Source organism: Gadus chalcogrammus, chromosome 21, assembly GCF_026213295.1.
Source record: "Gadus chalcogrammus isolate NIFS_2021 chromosome 21, NIFS_Gcha_1.0, whole genome shotgun sequence".
NCBI classification, from domain to species: domain Eukaryota; kingdom Metazoa; phylum Chordata; class Actinopteri; order Gadiformes; family Gadidae; genus Gadus; species Gadus chalcogrammus.
In genome coordinates, this window is record NC_079432.1 from 12,158,219 (window position 1) to 12,172,219 (window position 14,001).

A 14,001-nucleotide genomic window follows, 5' to 3' on the forward strand; every position below is an offset into this window, starting at 1 on the left:
GGTCTCATTGAGTTATCACATCTCTTTAGCAAGAGTGAGACCTCAGAACACCACAGAAGAAAGCATTATTTTACAAATCAAATCGTTGAATCTGGCAGAGAAGAAACAAGAGCTACAAGACCAGAAAGTTATGTTGACATGCCTCACTCACAATCAGAGCTTTGACCCTTGTCTGTTTTGTAGCCCAGTCGATTATTAGGGCCGGGGCATGACAACTGGACAGCTACCTTGCTATAGTCTCTCTTCAGCTTATAGGGAGAGTCGAAACAATACAATCATCAGTAAGTGTTGTTAGGCTGTCTGAAAAGGCTCACAAGGAATGAAGGAAACGGAATGGCCCCGTAAATACAAATGTGTGATTGAGTGTAAAGTTATGCTTTAGGTGTCTGGACTTTGAAACAAACCTCCACCATATGTGGCGTACTGTGTCCAGCACAGTATGTAATTATAAATCCTGTCTGCAAAATCAGGCCTTGATTTTCTTCCCTTGCATAATGTTTGTAAATACGGTCTACAAGTGTGTCCATAAATGGCTTTAGAAGCCGCAGTGTCCCGGCAGAACAGATACGATCCGTTTGAAGATGAGCATTCTCCGAAAGTTCACGGGAAAGGAAGGTTTTTTATGTACTTTAGGATAGTACAGGGATTTCCTGTGGGCTAATTTAAAGGCCCGTGGGATTGCTTTGGTCCTAAAATAAACAGTTTGTAAAATTAAACCGTTAGAGAGACAGATCTTATCTTACTTATATTATCTTGTTCATCCTGACCATAATTATTGTAATTCTTATTATTGTCGTCATAATTATCGTTGTCATTATTGTTGCTGTTATTGTTCTGTTTTCATGTTTTTATAGAGGACACCACATATGGATTTAACTTGCCTGAAGTCGTGTTCTGGTGAATCAGAGATCCATTTGACGCGGACCATTTCCAGGGCTCTGGGATGCCGGTACCAGCCAGCCCAGCTCAATGTACCGGCCATGCTCAAACAACTGGAGGAGGCAAAGGTTGCATATTATGCAGTCATGTTTATTTATGAATTGTGACCTATAGATAATCGTGAATTATCTCTATGTTAATTTACATCTATTTGAGAGGGTCCGCCTAGGGTTCTGCCACTCAGGAACTGGTTGGGAGGGTTTTTTAGACCTACAATTTTAATATCCGTAGATTTATTTACGGTCTGTTCAATTGATAAAAGTCATCTTAATGACTACCTAAATAATGTAATAAATATTTAGTTAGTTTCGATGTTTACATGGTTTGTACGTTGATAGCGAACAGCATTGGGTACGAAAGCAAACAAACACATATTTGAATCATGATCGTAATGACAAAAAGCAAAGCTCCCTGTTGATTGGTTGGTCGCAGTACTGTGCTTTCTTACCTACTCTGATGTGGTGAACCTCGCTTACAGGACTATAGGCGCTGTGTGCAGGAGCAAGTGGCGGACATGAAGCATGCTAGCACATGCAGGACGAGCCAAGACACGGAACCCTTGGGGACCGCGGAGGAGCAATGGAGTGTGGCTCTGCTGGATGCCGCTGCCACAGTGCAGGTCAAGGCAGCACAACTGGAACAGGTCACCCTGTATCACAACCAGATGGAAAACATCAGGTCGTTCCTAAAGAGGCTCACTGGGGAAATGGCGAAGCTGAGCTTGTAAGTAGCATTGTTGTTGTGTTTACTGCCAGAATCGTCCTGTTGGTATATTCTCATCTGGATGTGCATTCATTCCCTTTTTGTGTATGTTGTTGTTTGTTTTCAGAGATGTTTTAGGTAGCAGCTCCGTCCAAGCCGAAAAGATCAGTGCTCTTTTGCAAACGATGGAGCAGAAGAAAGACATGATTACGGAGCTGCTCCATTCAAGTAGTGAACTTTCACCCCATTTGAGGGAGGCTGAAAGTTCAGGTGTTCTTCTTGCCCAACTCGGGTATCTCCAGGAAGAATGGAGACTTCTGGGAGGCACTTTTAAAAGAGCTCTCAGGCATGCCTCCGTATCCTTCTCTCAGTCGTCTCATCTTTTGAAAATGGCCCAGCATCTGCATGGCAGGGTAACAACTCTCCAGAAGACTTGCGCTGGCCTGCAATCCTCAGAGGAAATCCATGGCAGCCCATGCAGCCTGATTCTACAACTGACCTGCCTGAAGGCCGACATAAAAATACACAATCAGCATTATCTCCATATTCAATCACAGTCAGATACCTTATGCCAATTTTCTTTGGGTCGGAAGGAGAAGGATGAGATGGGGTGTGTTCTACAGGAGTTGCGATGCTCACTGAATGTCACAAAGAGGCAGCTTGAGGATCTCAAACCTGGTATAGGTGGGACTCCATTACCTAAACACCTCATGCTGTTGGAGGATTTGGCTACATCTGCCAAACACGCAGAAAACCAAGTCGCAATGGGGCAAACTTTACCTCTTTTCCCTGAAGAGGCCCAAATCCAAATTGGGGAAATGCGGAAACTGCGATCCAAAACTTTATCCAAACAATTACAATTGAAGTATTTGGTCATTGGTATTGATAAAAATAACTCTGATGTTTTGAACTCAGTAAAGATGGTAGAAGATCTGTATGAAGCCTTCGATGAAAGCTCAGCTCATTTCCTGGAGCATGCAGAGAAAAGCCTGCAGGAAAGGGAGGATCTATTCCACAAGCTTACTAGCTTTGACACCTGGCAAGCAGACAAACACATCTCCAAAAACCCTCGCATTCATATTGAGAATGCTTCAAAAGTTGAAATGGTAGAGTTAAAGAGACAGCTAGGTGTTCACAAATTGGCCACAGACAAGATTGAAAAACAAATGGCCAAGGTAGCCATTTTGATAGAGAACTGTAGGAAAACTGCCATAGAGTTGAATCCTGCTGAGGCCAGATATCTTATTAACAGGCTCTCAGGGCTCTGGACAGAATTTGATGGACTGGTGGCTCATGAGCGTGTAAGTAGCTGGGAGTTAGAAGAGCTTATTCACGAGCGTACCTCTTCTAATGAGGAACTAGCAAGCATTCAAGCTAGCCTAAAGAAGATATCTGCAGATCTTGATGGCCAAAGCTTCCCTTTGACGGCAGAAGCCATCTCTGCAGCTGAGCGGATGACACATATGCTAATGGAGCATCAGTTCCAAGTGCAGGAACTTCAGCACTGCCACGAGGCGAAGCGAAGCTCAATGATGTGTGACATTGGTGAGCTTCAAGACAGATGTAAAACTCTAACTGTCCATGCCATGGAGCAGGAAAAGTATTTTCACCTCCTGAAAGAAATGGACAAATCCCGGCACATTGCTGAAGGTCAAATCCAGTGTTCATTCACCCAAGCTGCAAGCTTGGGTGAAAGATTTAGACTTTGCCAAACTCTTTTAGTTGAACTTCCCCTAGTGAAGACACAGTGCCAAGAGGCGGCTGACCAATTGGAAGTCATAGCTCAAAACCTGAACGCTTCAGAGCTCCAATCAGAGAGGCAGAGGATTCTGCACACAGTGGAATCCCTGGTGGCCTGGGAGCACGCTGTGACGGAGAACGTCCATAACTTGGAGGGCAAGCTTCTGGAAGATCTCCGTCTCTGCACCGAGCTTCCCAATATGACAGACCATGTCCGAAGAACCAAACAGGAGCTATTGGAGGTTGAACCAGTGAACCCAGAGGAGAAGGCCATTGATGCTGCATTACAAAGGTTTTGGGTTATTCTGAGAAACCTGGAGTCTTGGATGCGGGTGGTCGAAGCTTTGGGGCGGAAAGAAAAGTGTAACCTCAGGACCCTTGAAGAACTGAAATCCCTAACAGATGCATGTATGCATGACTGCCATTCAAAGATGGTAAGCCACTCTTTATTTTATATATATATATATATATATATATATATATATATATATATATATATATATATATACATTTCTTTACAATATGTCAATATATTTGAGCATTTCAACAACGTGTTTTCAACATGATGAAATGCCTGAACCTGTATCAAACAGGAGGACTTGGCCCATGCTCGAGAGGCCCTTAAGGACTACCACTGGGCTGCTCAGGGGGCCCTATCCTTCCTCCACAACGCTGAAGCTACCTTCTTGTCAGCGCCTGGTGGGTTTTTGGACTGTGCCGAGGAACAAAAAGAGACCCAGGAGGCTCTCGCCTCACTCAAGGATGTCCTGCAGGCTCACATTAGCCATCTAGTGGAACTGGTGCCCAAACACCCCTGTCTCTCAAGCCAGAAGACAGAGCAGCTCCATATTGGGGTTCTGAGCCACCTGTTGGTGGGCAGAGCCATACTCGAGGCACAAGCACAGCTCAGACTGGAGGCCCTGGAGAGGTAAATCATTCCTGTTTGTTTTTCTTACATTTTACACTTGGAAAATAAAATGGTTTCTTTCTTCATGACAATCCGTTTCACCATGTAGGTGTGCAAGAACACAACAGAGTCACTGGATGTGTCACAAACAATTACGACAGCTTCTGTCCAGCTTTGAGGCAAGTCTGTCTGAGTGTTGCGCCGAGCGAGTGACCTCCTACGTCCAGTGTGATGCCCAGCAAAACAGAGCTAAGGTAGGCAGATTTTCTCGACAACTTCATTGGTTTCACTGAAAACCTCTCCTGTCACTCCAGTCCAAAGAAGGATTATGGGCTGAGCACAACAGTTAGAAATACGTCTAGTTTTTGAGACTGCAAGAGGGTAAAGGTCAATGTATATATTGAATGGACTAAGTAAATCAATTTAAAGAAATAAAAAACATTTCATGTAAATAAATGTCTGTTGAGTAACTATCTATAGCCAAATGTGGTAACAAAATGGCCCACAGAATATGCTGTTGCATTATTACAGTATTATGAATGATAGGAACTTGGTGGCGGTGGCAACTTTCCCTGGAAAAATCACATGTGGGGCATTGTTAGTGAGAGGTTTTCAATCCCCCAGCAGTGGCTGTTTGGCCAGAGAGGGTAGGCGTAGCTAACACAACCGACGTGCACTTTAAATAACTTGTGTGTATAGCAGCGGACTGTTATTTCCGGTCTCTGCTGACCCGGCCAGTTAAACAACTGCCAACTGACTAATGTCACACTGTTTAGATCTTTGGAAAGTTGGACAAATATACTCCTGTAATAATCGCTCACCGCCAAAGGTGTCGCCAAAGAGAATAAAACGGAAATCTTCGCGATCATCCCTTTAAACTGTAGTTATATTTAATAGTATTATTATTAAGGTAATCAAGTCAGCCACACAAAACACTAACTGACTCTTGCCTTGTGTATCTGTGTGAGCAGTCCCTGATGGGGGAGCTGCACAGCCTGGCTGGGCAGCTAGAGGACCTGCGGGCCGGCTGTCCCATGCAGGGCTGCAGGGCGGGCAAGGAGGGGGAGCTGAGCGCCCTCTGGAGACACTGGGCACTGCTGTGTCGGGGGGTGGGCCTCCTGCTGGCCCACTCGGAGCAGAGGAGAGCCGAGTGGGGGGACATCAACACCAGCGTGAGCTTTATACTTGTTTTCAAGAGTTACTGTACATTCTGAGGCAAAAAAAACTATTTAAGTCATTTGCTTAGAATTAAGCAAATTACTTGTTTGTTATTTCCGCCATGAAGAGTTGATAGATATTCACTATTCAGTCAACATACAGAGCCACAATTCTGGATATTATGGAACATGTTGTATATTTTACAACCATGTGCCAGCATGATGATGTCGTTATTAAACTACCAGTTCTATCTAGGGTTAGGGTTGCTTTCCTATGCTATCCTGAACATAAACAAGATCAAATATTTTTTCTTGAGAGAGCACCATGAAGGAAATCACTATGAACTAGTCAAATCACAAACATCTCTTTGACCTATCTGCCCCAGATGGAGCAATGCTGTAGCTCCCTGGCGAGGCATCAGGCAGAGCTTCCTGATTCCTCCTCCACTGGGGCCCCCACTGGGGCCCCCACTGGGGCCCCTGCCGCTCAGCCGCACGCCAACGAGTCATTATCCCAGGCAAAGATGCACCCGGCTGGCTTGGAGCAGGGGCAGCGGTCCTTCACCTCCCTGGAGCACCGTCTACAGCATGCCCTCAGCCTTTCTGGGCCACAGGACCCAGGCAGCTCCGGGCCCTTGGGCCAACAACTGGAGGAGGTCCAGGGGAGTGTGAGAAGGTGAGGGAATCCTTTGGGAAGTGTTGTGTGCATCTGTAGAGGATACGCCAACCTGGTATTAACGCTCGGTAGTAGAGCTTGGCAAATATCAACAATAATATCAACTAGATTTCAATTAACAATATCGTGATATGTATCTTGGTAACATCAGGGATCATAATATTGATCCCAGTTCTTAATATTGTAATTGATCTAAAATGAGATGAATCTATGTTTTGCCAATATGGCCCAGCTGTGCTAGGGTGTTGTGTTTGACGAGAACATGTACGACTGGTGCAATAGACTGCAACAGAGGCTATATTATATATCTATATATTATATATCTATATTTTTTGCGAAGATTAAGATTGTACGGTATAAGCAGCCACATCATGATGATTTTCTACCGCGCCATTGTAGAGAGCATCATTAGATATGGGATCAGCTCATGGTTTGGTAACCTAACCGTTAAGCCAAAAAGCAACTAGCCAGCATCCACAAGAAAACAGCAATGAAAATCGTTGGGAGGAAAGAATATGAGCCTATACAGAGCATCTATGAGCAGGCAGTTAGGAAAAAAGCAAAGAAAATAATTTCCAACTCCCAACACCCACTCTTCCCTGAATATGAAACCCTGCCATCAGGGAGAAGACTCTGTGTGCCGCTATGCAAATCTAACCGCCTTACATTATCATTTGTCCCAGCCTCCATTAAGCTGACGAACAATGTGCAATAGAATACTGTGAAATAAATAGGTTAGCACTTAAGCACATAGTACTTTAGCACATAGCACCTTAGAACTAAGCACTTTAGCACATAGCACTCTATCCATAAGTTCTAGTGCAATAAACACTTGCACTTTATCCCCATACTGTCGATTTCTATGATATACAGCAAGGTGCAATTTAAGTCTATCAAGCTCCATGTTCTCGATGTTAAAATGTTGGTTTGTCTGGTTGTGTTTGTGTCTGTGTTTGTGTTTTTGTTCTGTTGTACTCTGCGTATGTTAGGAAAGCACTGATGCACTGTGCCCAAGACAAATTTCTCCACGGGGTCAATAAAGTTGAACCTTGACCTTGACCTTGGTGTTCCCCACAGCTTGACAGAACCAAACATGCTGGTGGTGCGAGCAGCCCTCGCTGAAGAGCAGGTGATGCGGCGGTCCCAGGAGGAGATACGGGAGGTGGAGGAACGGGTGGAGGCATTGCTCCTCCCTCTGGAATCCTGTTTCAACCTGCAGCAGGGAGAGATGGGACACGTAAAGGTGCTTGTCCTACACTGAGTCCCGGGTCTTAGGGTGCTAGTCCTAGCTGGGCGGCCATTTTAGGTAACATGGGGGCCATAGTGGGGTCTCATTCATGCAGAAAGCATAAGAAGCAACCCCACTTTGGTCCACTTCAATTTTGGCCAAAACAAATTGAGTTGGTAATAGTCTAACTGACTGCTGTTTTTTGGTTGGCAAGAATGTAATGGTTGCTCATTTACCTTTCCCTTTCGATGTTCAGTGCACCATAATGACTTAAAAGCTTTTTTTTTTAACATGAAAACCCCCACATGACCACCAACTTGACACAACTTCCCTTTTAGAGCTGTTTTTTCCCCCGTTGAGCAGAATTAATTGCAGTACTGCCGAGCAAATATTGTTGTTTTTAGGCATAAACTTATATTTGTCTGTACAGCTCCAACTCTATCCTACCCATGTTTTCCATTTGGCAGGACGCCAGGAAGGTCTTAGCTTTGCAGAGGGCTAAACTCTGCAGGGTCGGTGAGGAGCTGGGCAGCAGGTACCCAGAGGTGCCTGCAGACATTGGCCGACGGCTCGGTGAAGCCCAGCACGCCGTTCGGACAGCGGAGGAGAAGGTAGGGTGGCCCGCCATTCGACTGCACCGCACTCAAAGAGATGCCAACCTCCCCTCCACTCCCACCAATTGTAATGTGTGTCTTACATTTGGGCTCTCTCCAACCTTGATTGCCCTAAAACATTTTCAACAACAAAACAACAATTATTTAATGTTAATGATTAATAACAACAAAATGAATCGTTGACCTTCATTAGAGAGATTATCTGGAGCCTGTATAAGCCATGCTCTGCTCTTGTCATGGTGCAGAAAGCAGAAAGTCATTTTGCATGTATGAACTCTTTATTTGGAATGGGAACAAAACTCAATGAACAGGATTGTGTGAGTTTTTCCAGTATTGACTCGCTTGGGTTATTTCTATATATGTTGTGCTGCATGTCTATATTTATTGGATATAGTAATATTTTACTTCTGTTATTTCCTATACAAGAATGTGTGAGTGTGTCTTAATGTGTGTGTGTGTGTGTGTGTGTGTGTGTGTGTGTGTGTGTGTGTGTGTGTGTGTGTGTGTGTGTGTGTGTGTGTGTGTGTGTGTGTGTGTGTGTGTCTAAGTGTGTGTGTGTGTGTGTGTGTGTGTGTGTGTGTGTGTGTGTGTGTGTGTGTGTGTGTGTGTGTGTGTGTGTGTGTGTGTGTGTGTGTGTGTGTGTGTGTGTGGTAACCCTGGCGTAGCTCTTGGAGAGGAGCGACCCGTTCCATAAGCTGAGCAGCAGTGCGCTGGAGGTCAGCGTCGCCCTAGAGGCGCTGAAGACGCTGCTGGACACCAGAAGTCCTTCCTTCCCCGAAGCTCAAGACAAGCTCAAGGTGTGTGTTTGGGTGTTTGCGCTTCCCTCTTTAACAAAGGGGGTGCTACTATTGACACTTCCACAGTATGTGTCACAGTATGTTATTGCAAAGCACTGAAAGACGGCTTAGTTTGAACCTTATACGCTAAGTGAGTACATGCTATCGCGGGGCTTTCAGTAGTCTATTCTAGTAGACCCTACTATTCAACAGCAAATAAATTAGCTGAACCTCTGTGCCATATCTCTCCTTTGTTTGTTTCAGGAAACCAACATTACCTATTGAAATGCTATGTCCTATACTTAGGTTATGAAAACAAACATATATTAATCGCCCGTTTAAATATATATACAATGGAATAACCACACAGGCAGTACACCTTTGAGTGCCCGCAGGTTCAATTCTGACCCTTGGTCCCATGCTAAATGCGTGTCATTGCCTCGCGTGCCAGTGTGTCTTCATATTTTGTATACATAAAGTCACAAAGAGTCCATAAGACAATATGATGCGTACAATTTTGACCTTTTGCTAAGGAAATCCCACTGAAAGGGCTCCTCCTATCCCTAATGCTGCGTTCACACCAATGCACGTCGCGAATACATACAAATTCAATACAAAGACGATTTTTTTTGCCAGTCAAGCCGGCATCACGAAATGGCTGGAATCACAAGGCTGCTCGTACCCACCACAAACTTTTCAAACAAGTAGAATATTCTGCTCAGGTTGGGTGTGAACGCACCTTAAGCCCACATCAGCATAAGGAAGTGTTTCTTTGTGCTCTGTGTGTCTGACCCCCCCCCACCCCCTGCAGCACGTGTGGGACGAGCTGGACGCGTGGCACAGCCGGCTGGGGGTCCTGGAGAGCGAGGCCCAGGACCTGGCAGAGGAGCGCCCCCAGCAGGGCCACCTCCTCATGGACCGGCTCAGCGGGCCCCTGCAGCTCTACCAGGACACGGCCCAGCTGGCCGAGCAGCGCACCGCCTTCCTGGCCCGGGTCAGGACACGCCCCCTCACATGAGTCTCCGCCTCTTTTTTTGTTGTTGCATTTTTATGCTTTTTAATAGAGTGGGATAGATAGGAGGGTCTGGGAGATAGAGGGGAGGACATGCAGCCAATGACCCCGGGCAGGATTCAAACCCGGGTCGCTGCGGTCAGGTCTGAGCATATGGTACACGCTGAGCCGATGAGCCAACGGGCCAGCCCAGTCTCTCCCTCTCTGATCACGGATCACGCACTCCTACAATGTTACATAAATGCGAGTTATGCCATGTTTCCTGTTTTTTTTATGGAGATATTTGTCACAAAAATACTTCTTTGTGTAAATGGAGGTTTGTTTTCTACACGGTTTGGATTTGAAAACTTTATCGCCACTTTTTCCAAGAACATTGGTTCCCAGGGCGAGATGTTTTAGCTAATCTTCCCACTGGGAAAAGTTGTGTTTGCTGTAAGCCAATTACGCAATTACAGATTCCTCGACTCCAGCAACCGGATTGATGGAAACTAATTTGAAGTGAAAGATAGTGAAATGCCAAGATCGCCCAGACTATCAATGAAAAGTGTGATTTGTTAGAGAGCAAGCAAGAGAAAAAGCACATATTTTTGGGTTAATTTAAGTTAACCTTCATTATGCACTTTTTTTCCATGAGATACATGATGTGCAAATCGGAAAAAGCCCTAATTACGTCTCTCTCGTGGTCTCCCTTTGTGATCATGAATTGCATGCAAAGGAACGTTTAAAGGTTTTTTTTTTTTTTTTGTTTTTTTTTGGGTCCCATTTTTTGAAAATTGGTTAAAGTTCAATTGGGAAAATAAATGAGTTTCTTCACTTCAGGCCCAATGAGAAATTATTTCATTTTGTCATCCAAAAAGGAAGCAGATAAAAATGCTTACATGACAGGAAGATGAATTACAATCAATTGAAAAATTATTGTAATAAATATTTTTTTATGATTGCTCCAGATTCCGGCCTTCCTTCAGGAGTTTGAGGACATCCTGCACAGCGCCACCTGTTGGCTCGGGGACGCTCAGTCGTGGATCAGTGCTCCCTGTACTTACTCTACAGCCAGGAGCCTCCACAGCCATGCCAAGTCCCTCCAGGTCTGTCTCCAGTCACAAGGGTTCGGGTCAGGAGGGCTTGAAAGAATAGACCAGAATGGTCTATGACTCAGGTGACCTTGGGTGTCTTGAAAGGCGCCTCTAAATTAAATGTATTATTATTATTAATATTACAATGATCTGAGATTGCAATGGAGTTGGTGGAAAAACATTGTGATGCTTCTGAATTAAAATAAAAAAAATGAAAACCGCCCATGATAAATGCTTGCAGCGCGTACATGAATACTATTGTTTGTGTGACACTATCCTAGCTGGTCCTTGAAGACTCGGAGAGGACCAGAGCCACCCTTGGGAGCTTGGGGCTGCTGTTCCAGGTGATGTCTGCGGTCTGGGACACCAGAGCGCTGGAGCAGAGGCTGGCCTGGACAGAGCGCCAGGTGGAGGGCATGCAGCACAATGTCTACGAGCCCATGGAGCAGCTCCTGCACATTGCCACAGTAAGAGCCCTTCGTTAACGCAGTCCAAAGAAAAACTACACGTCAGTTAACTGTTAACTAATGGTCTAGCTGGAATTAACTTCATGTTTACTAATGTGATGGTCTTCATGTTAGATAAATACATTTGATAGGGTAGGACCCTACCCTAATACACCTAACCCTTTGCCAATGCTGTATAAGAATGCTTATTACTGCATTAACTCATGTTCATTACTGGTTCATTAATGTACCCTTATTGAGAAGTATGACCAGGACCCTCAAACTTGTTTGTGTTTATTCTGTGCTTTGCTTTAAGCATCGTATGTGAGCATGAATACACATTATTGTTAACTACAAAAATTCAATTCACATTGAAAAGAACTGTTGCAGAATTTTTTCAGAATTTGTTTCTATTTAGGAAAAATAACAAAAACACTTATTTATTTTCCAGGAAATTGATGCCTTGGAATTAGAGGTGAAGACTATGGAAAAGAATGTGACGAAGATCAGATCCATTTTAACCACCATGAGCAGCAGGAACATCTCAGAGGCAGAGTGCCTCGAAAGCCGACAGGTGAGGCACTCTGTTTGGTTCCCCCATTTCACCCTGCTACGTGATCGGTTTTCATTAGGAGGAATGACATATGATCATGTTTTCATCCATGTGGAATCCCAATTTATTTAGGGATTTAGAAAGCTGTGCATAACACCGTAAGGTGTTATGCACAGCTTTCTAAATCCCTAAATAAATTGTTGTCAATATTACTCACACCCTATCAATATTAGTGTATCCCTCATACGATACATCTCAGTGGTTGAACTTCCACTAAAAAGAGAAGCACTGAGAAAGCCTTCAAATCTTCAGAACTATCAAAGCTTTATATGTATACTTATATGTCCCATCTCTCATCTCTCATCTCAAGGTGATCCTGGACAACCTACAGTCCATGCAGGGGACCCTGGAGGAGATTGAGCAGTGCAAGGGCGCGCTGCAGCTCCCAGCAGGGGCGCTGGACACGCTCACCGTCTTCCCCAGGGCACAGCTGCTGCTGCAGTCCCTCCAGGAGCTGCAGGAGTGGACCCAGCGGCAGGGCACACTGCAGGAGGTACACCATGGAGTGTTTTGTGTAATAAAACAAAAACGTATTGCACATCCTCTATAGACCACTTGCAGTTGCTACTGAGGCTATATCATTAGCCACTTGCCAATTTTTTATAGTTTTCTTATCATAGAATGACTTAACTAACACAACTTTTTTTCAAACATTGTGAACTTTTTTACCCGTTTAACTTTGTTGTCAAAACTCACTCTCGATCCATATATTGTGGAGGATGGAGACATAAACGTCCATTCTCTCTCACCATAATTGTTTAAACTGGATGGTAAAAACAGAGAACTTAATACATTCTTGATAACATAATAATTGTACTATTTGAATATATTTCTTTAATAATTGTGTTTATATAAGATAAAGACGTGGTGACCTTGATCCTTTGCCAACTCTTATCTGGGATTGATGTCTGCCTGGTGAAATGTTTGCCTTATGTGCCTAACAACCAGAAATGCATCATAACATCATTATCTCAGCTGGCCCAGCAAATGTTTTAAGGGTTAATTTACCACGTAAATGCACATAACTACAGCTCCTGACAGGTTTGAGTTATATTTATTCAGAAAAACAACTCCTTAACAGGACGGTATGAAGTAACTTGACTGAACTGGTTCTTATCAGCAGACAACGCTAACACCCATCTCCTAACCAACTCTATTGCCCTCTCTATTGGAATCAGGACCCTGTTGAGGTACTCAGCTCTGAGGAAGAGGAGGGTGAGGGCGTGGAGCAGCGGTACCACTCGTCCTCCTCTGAAACCCTCACATGCAGTCTCCCAGAGGTGAAGATCCACACCTTCACACCAGGACCTGCTGACATGTTACATATATTTTAAAGGTTTTGAACTAGGAAGAATGCATGGTTTTACTTCTCTCTTATTCGCAAGTATTGAATGAAATGCATGGCTGTTGATGCTATTCATTGCTTTATCATGGTATGAATGGTCAAATGTTTATGGACTATTTAGTACTTAACAGAAGTCTGTACAAAGCACACTTAAAAAAAACAGCTGTTTCACCCTTATAGAGATCACACGCACACACTCACTCAATCTCACACACACACACACACACACACACGAACACGCACACGCACGCACGCACGCACACACACACACACACACACACACACACACACACACACACACACACACACACACACACACACACACACACACACACACACACACACACACACACACACACACACACACATATATAAAAGGCACATAATAACACAATAATGCCCTTTATTAGGACCCCGAAGAGAGCTTTATTCAACTACAGGATATGGAGACAGATGCAGACACTGCCCGATGCCTTGGAGACGCTAAGGATATTCCTGGAACTCAACCACTCCAAGACGAGCCGGTACTTAAGGCTTCACCTTGGATTGTTTCTTTGTGTGTGTGTGTGTGTGTGTGTGTGTGTGTGAGAGACAGGTGTGTGTGTCTGTTTGTGTGTGTGCGCATTACATGTGTATTTGTGTGCGCATGACGTGTGTGCGTGAGCCCATAATATGTGTGCGTGTGTGTGCATGTGTGTGTGTTTGGCCATTAGCGATCAGTAGTTGCTAGGTTTGGTGTTGTGGATGTTGTGATGTTTCAGGTGTTACTGAGC

At 44.4% G+C, this 14,001-nt stretch overlaps 1 protein-coding gene across 1 annotated transcript in view; it reads left to right on the plus strand.

Moving 5' to 3' along the window:
- LOC130374048 (nesprin-2) overlaps positions 1 to 14,001 on the plus strand; it is a 63,942-nt gene that overhangs the window by 7,422 nt on the left and 42,519 nt on the right. Inside the window, exons 5-21 of the mRNA XM_056580608.1 lie at positions 855 to 1,007; positions 1,418 to 1,662; positions 1,769 to 3,815; positions 3,975 to 4,309; positions 4,398 to 4,542; positions 5,260 to 5,460; positions 5,832 to 6,121; positions 7,199 to 7,364; positions 7,817 to 7,960; positions 8,629 to 8,760; positions 9,551 to 9,733; positions 10,699 to 10,836; positions 11,106 to 11,291; positions 11,722 to 11,844; positions 12,194 to 12,376; positions 13,062 to 13,163; positions 13,639 to 13,752. Of these exons, the coding sequence (XP_056436583.1) occupies positions 855 to 1,007; positions 1,418 to 1,662; positions 1,769 to 3,815; positions 3,975 to 4,309; positions 4,398 to 4,542; positions 5,260 to 5,460; positions 5,832 to 6,121; positions 7,199 to 7,364; positions 7,817 to 7,960; positions 8,629 to 8,760; positions 9,551 to 9,733; positions 10,699 to 10,836; positions 11,106 to 11,291; positions 11,722 to 11,844; positions 12,194 to 12,376; positions 13,062 to 13,163; positions 13,639 to 13,752 (4,887 nt within the window). The remainder of the gene's footprint in view (positions 1 to 854; positions 1,008 to 1,417; positions 1,663 to 1,768; positions 3,816 to 3,974; positions 4,310 to 4,397; positions 4,543 to 5,259; positions 5,461 to 5,831; positions 6,122 to 7,198; positions 7,365 to 7,816; positions 7,961 to 8,628; positions 8,761 to 9,550; positions 9,734 to 10,698; positions 10,837 to 11,105; positions 11,292 to 11,721; positions 11,845 to 12,193; positions 12,377 to 13,061; positions 13,164 to 13,638; positions 13,753 to 14,001) is intronic.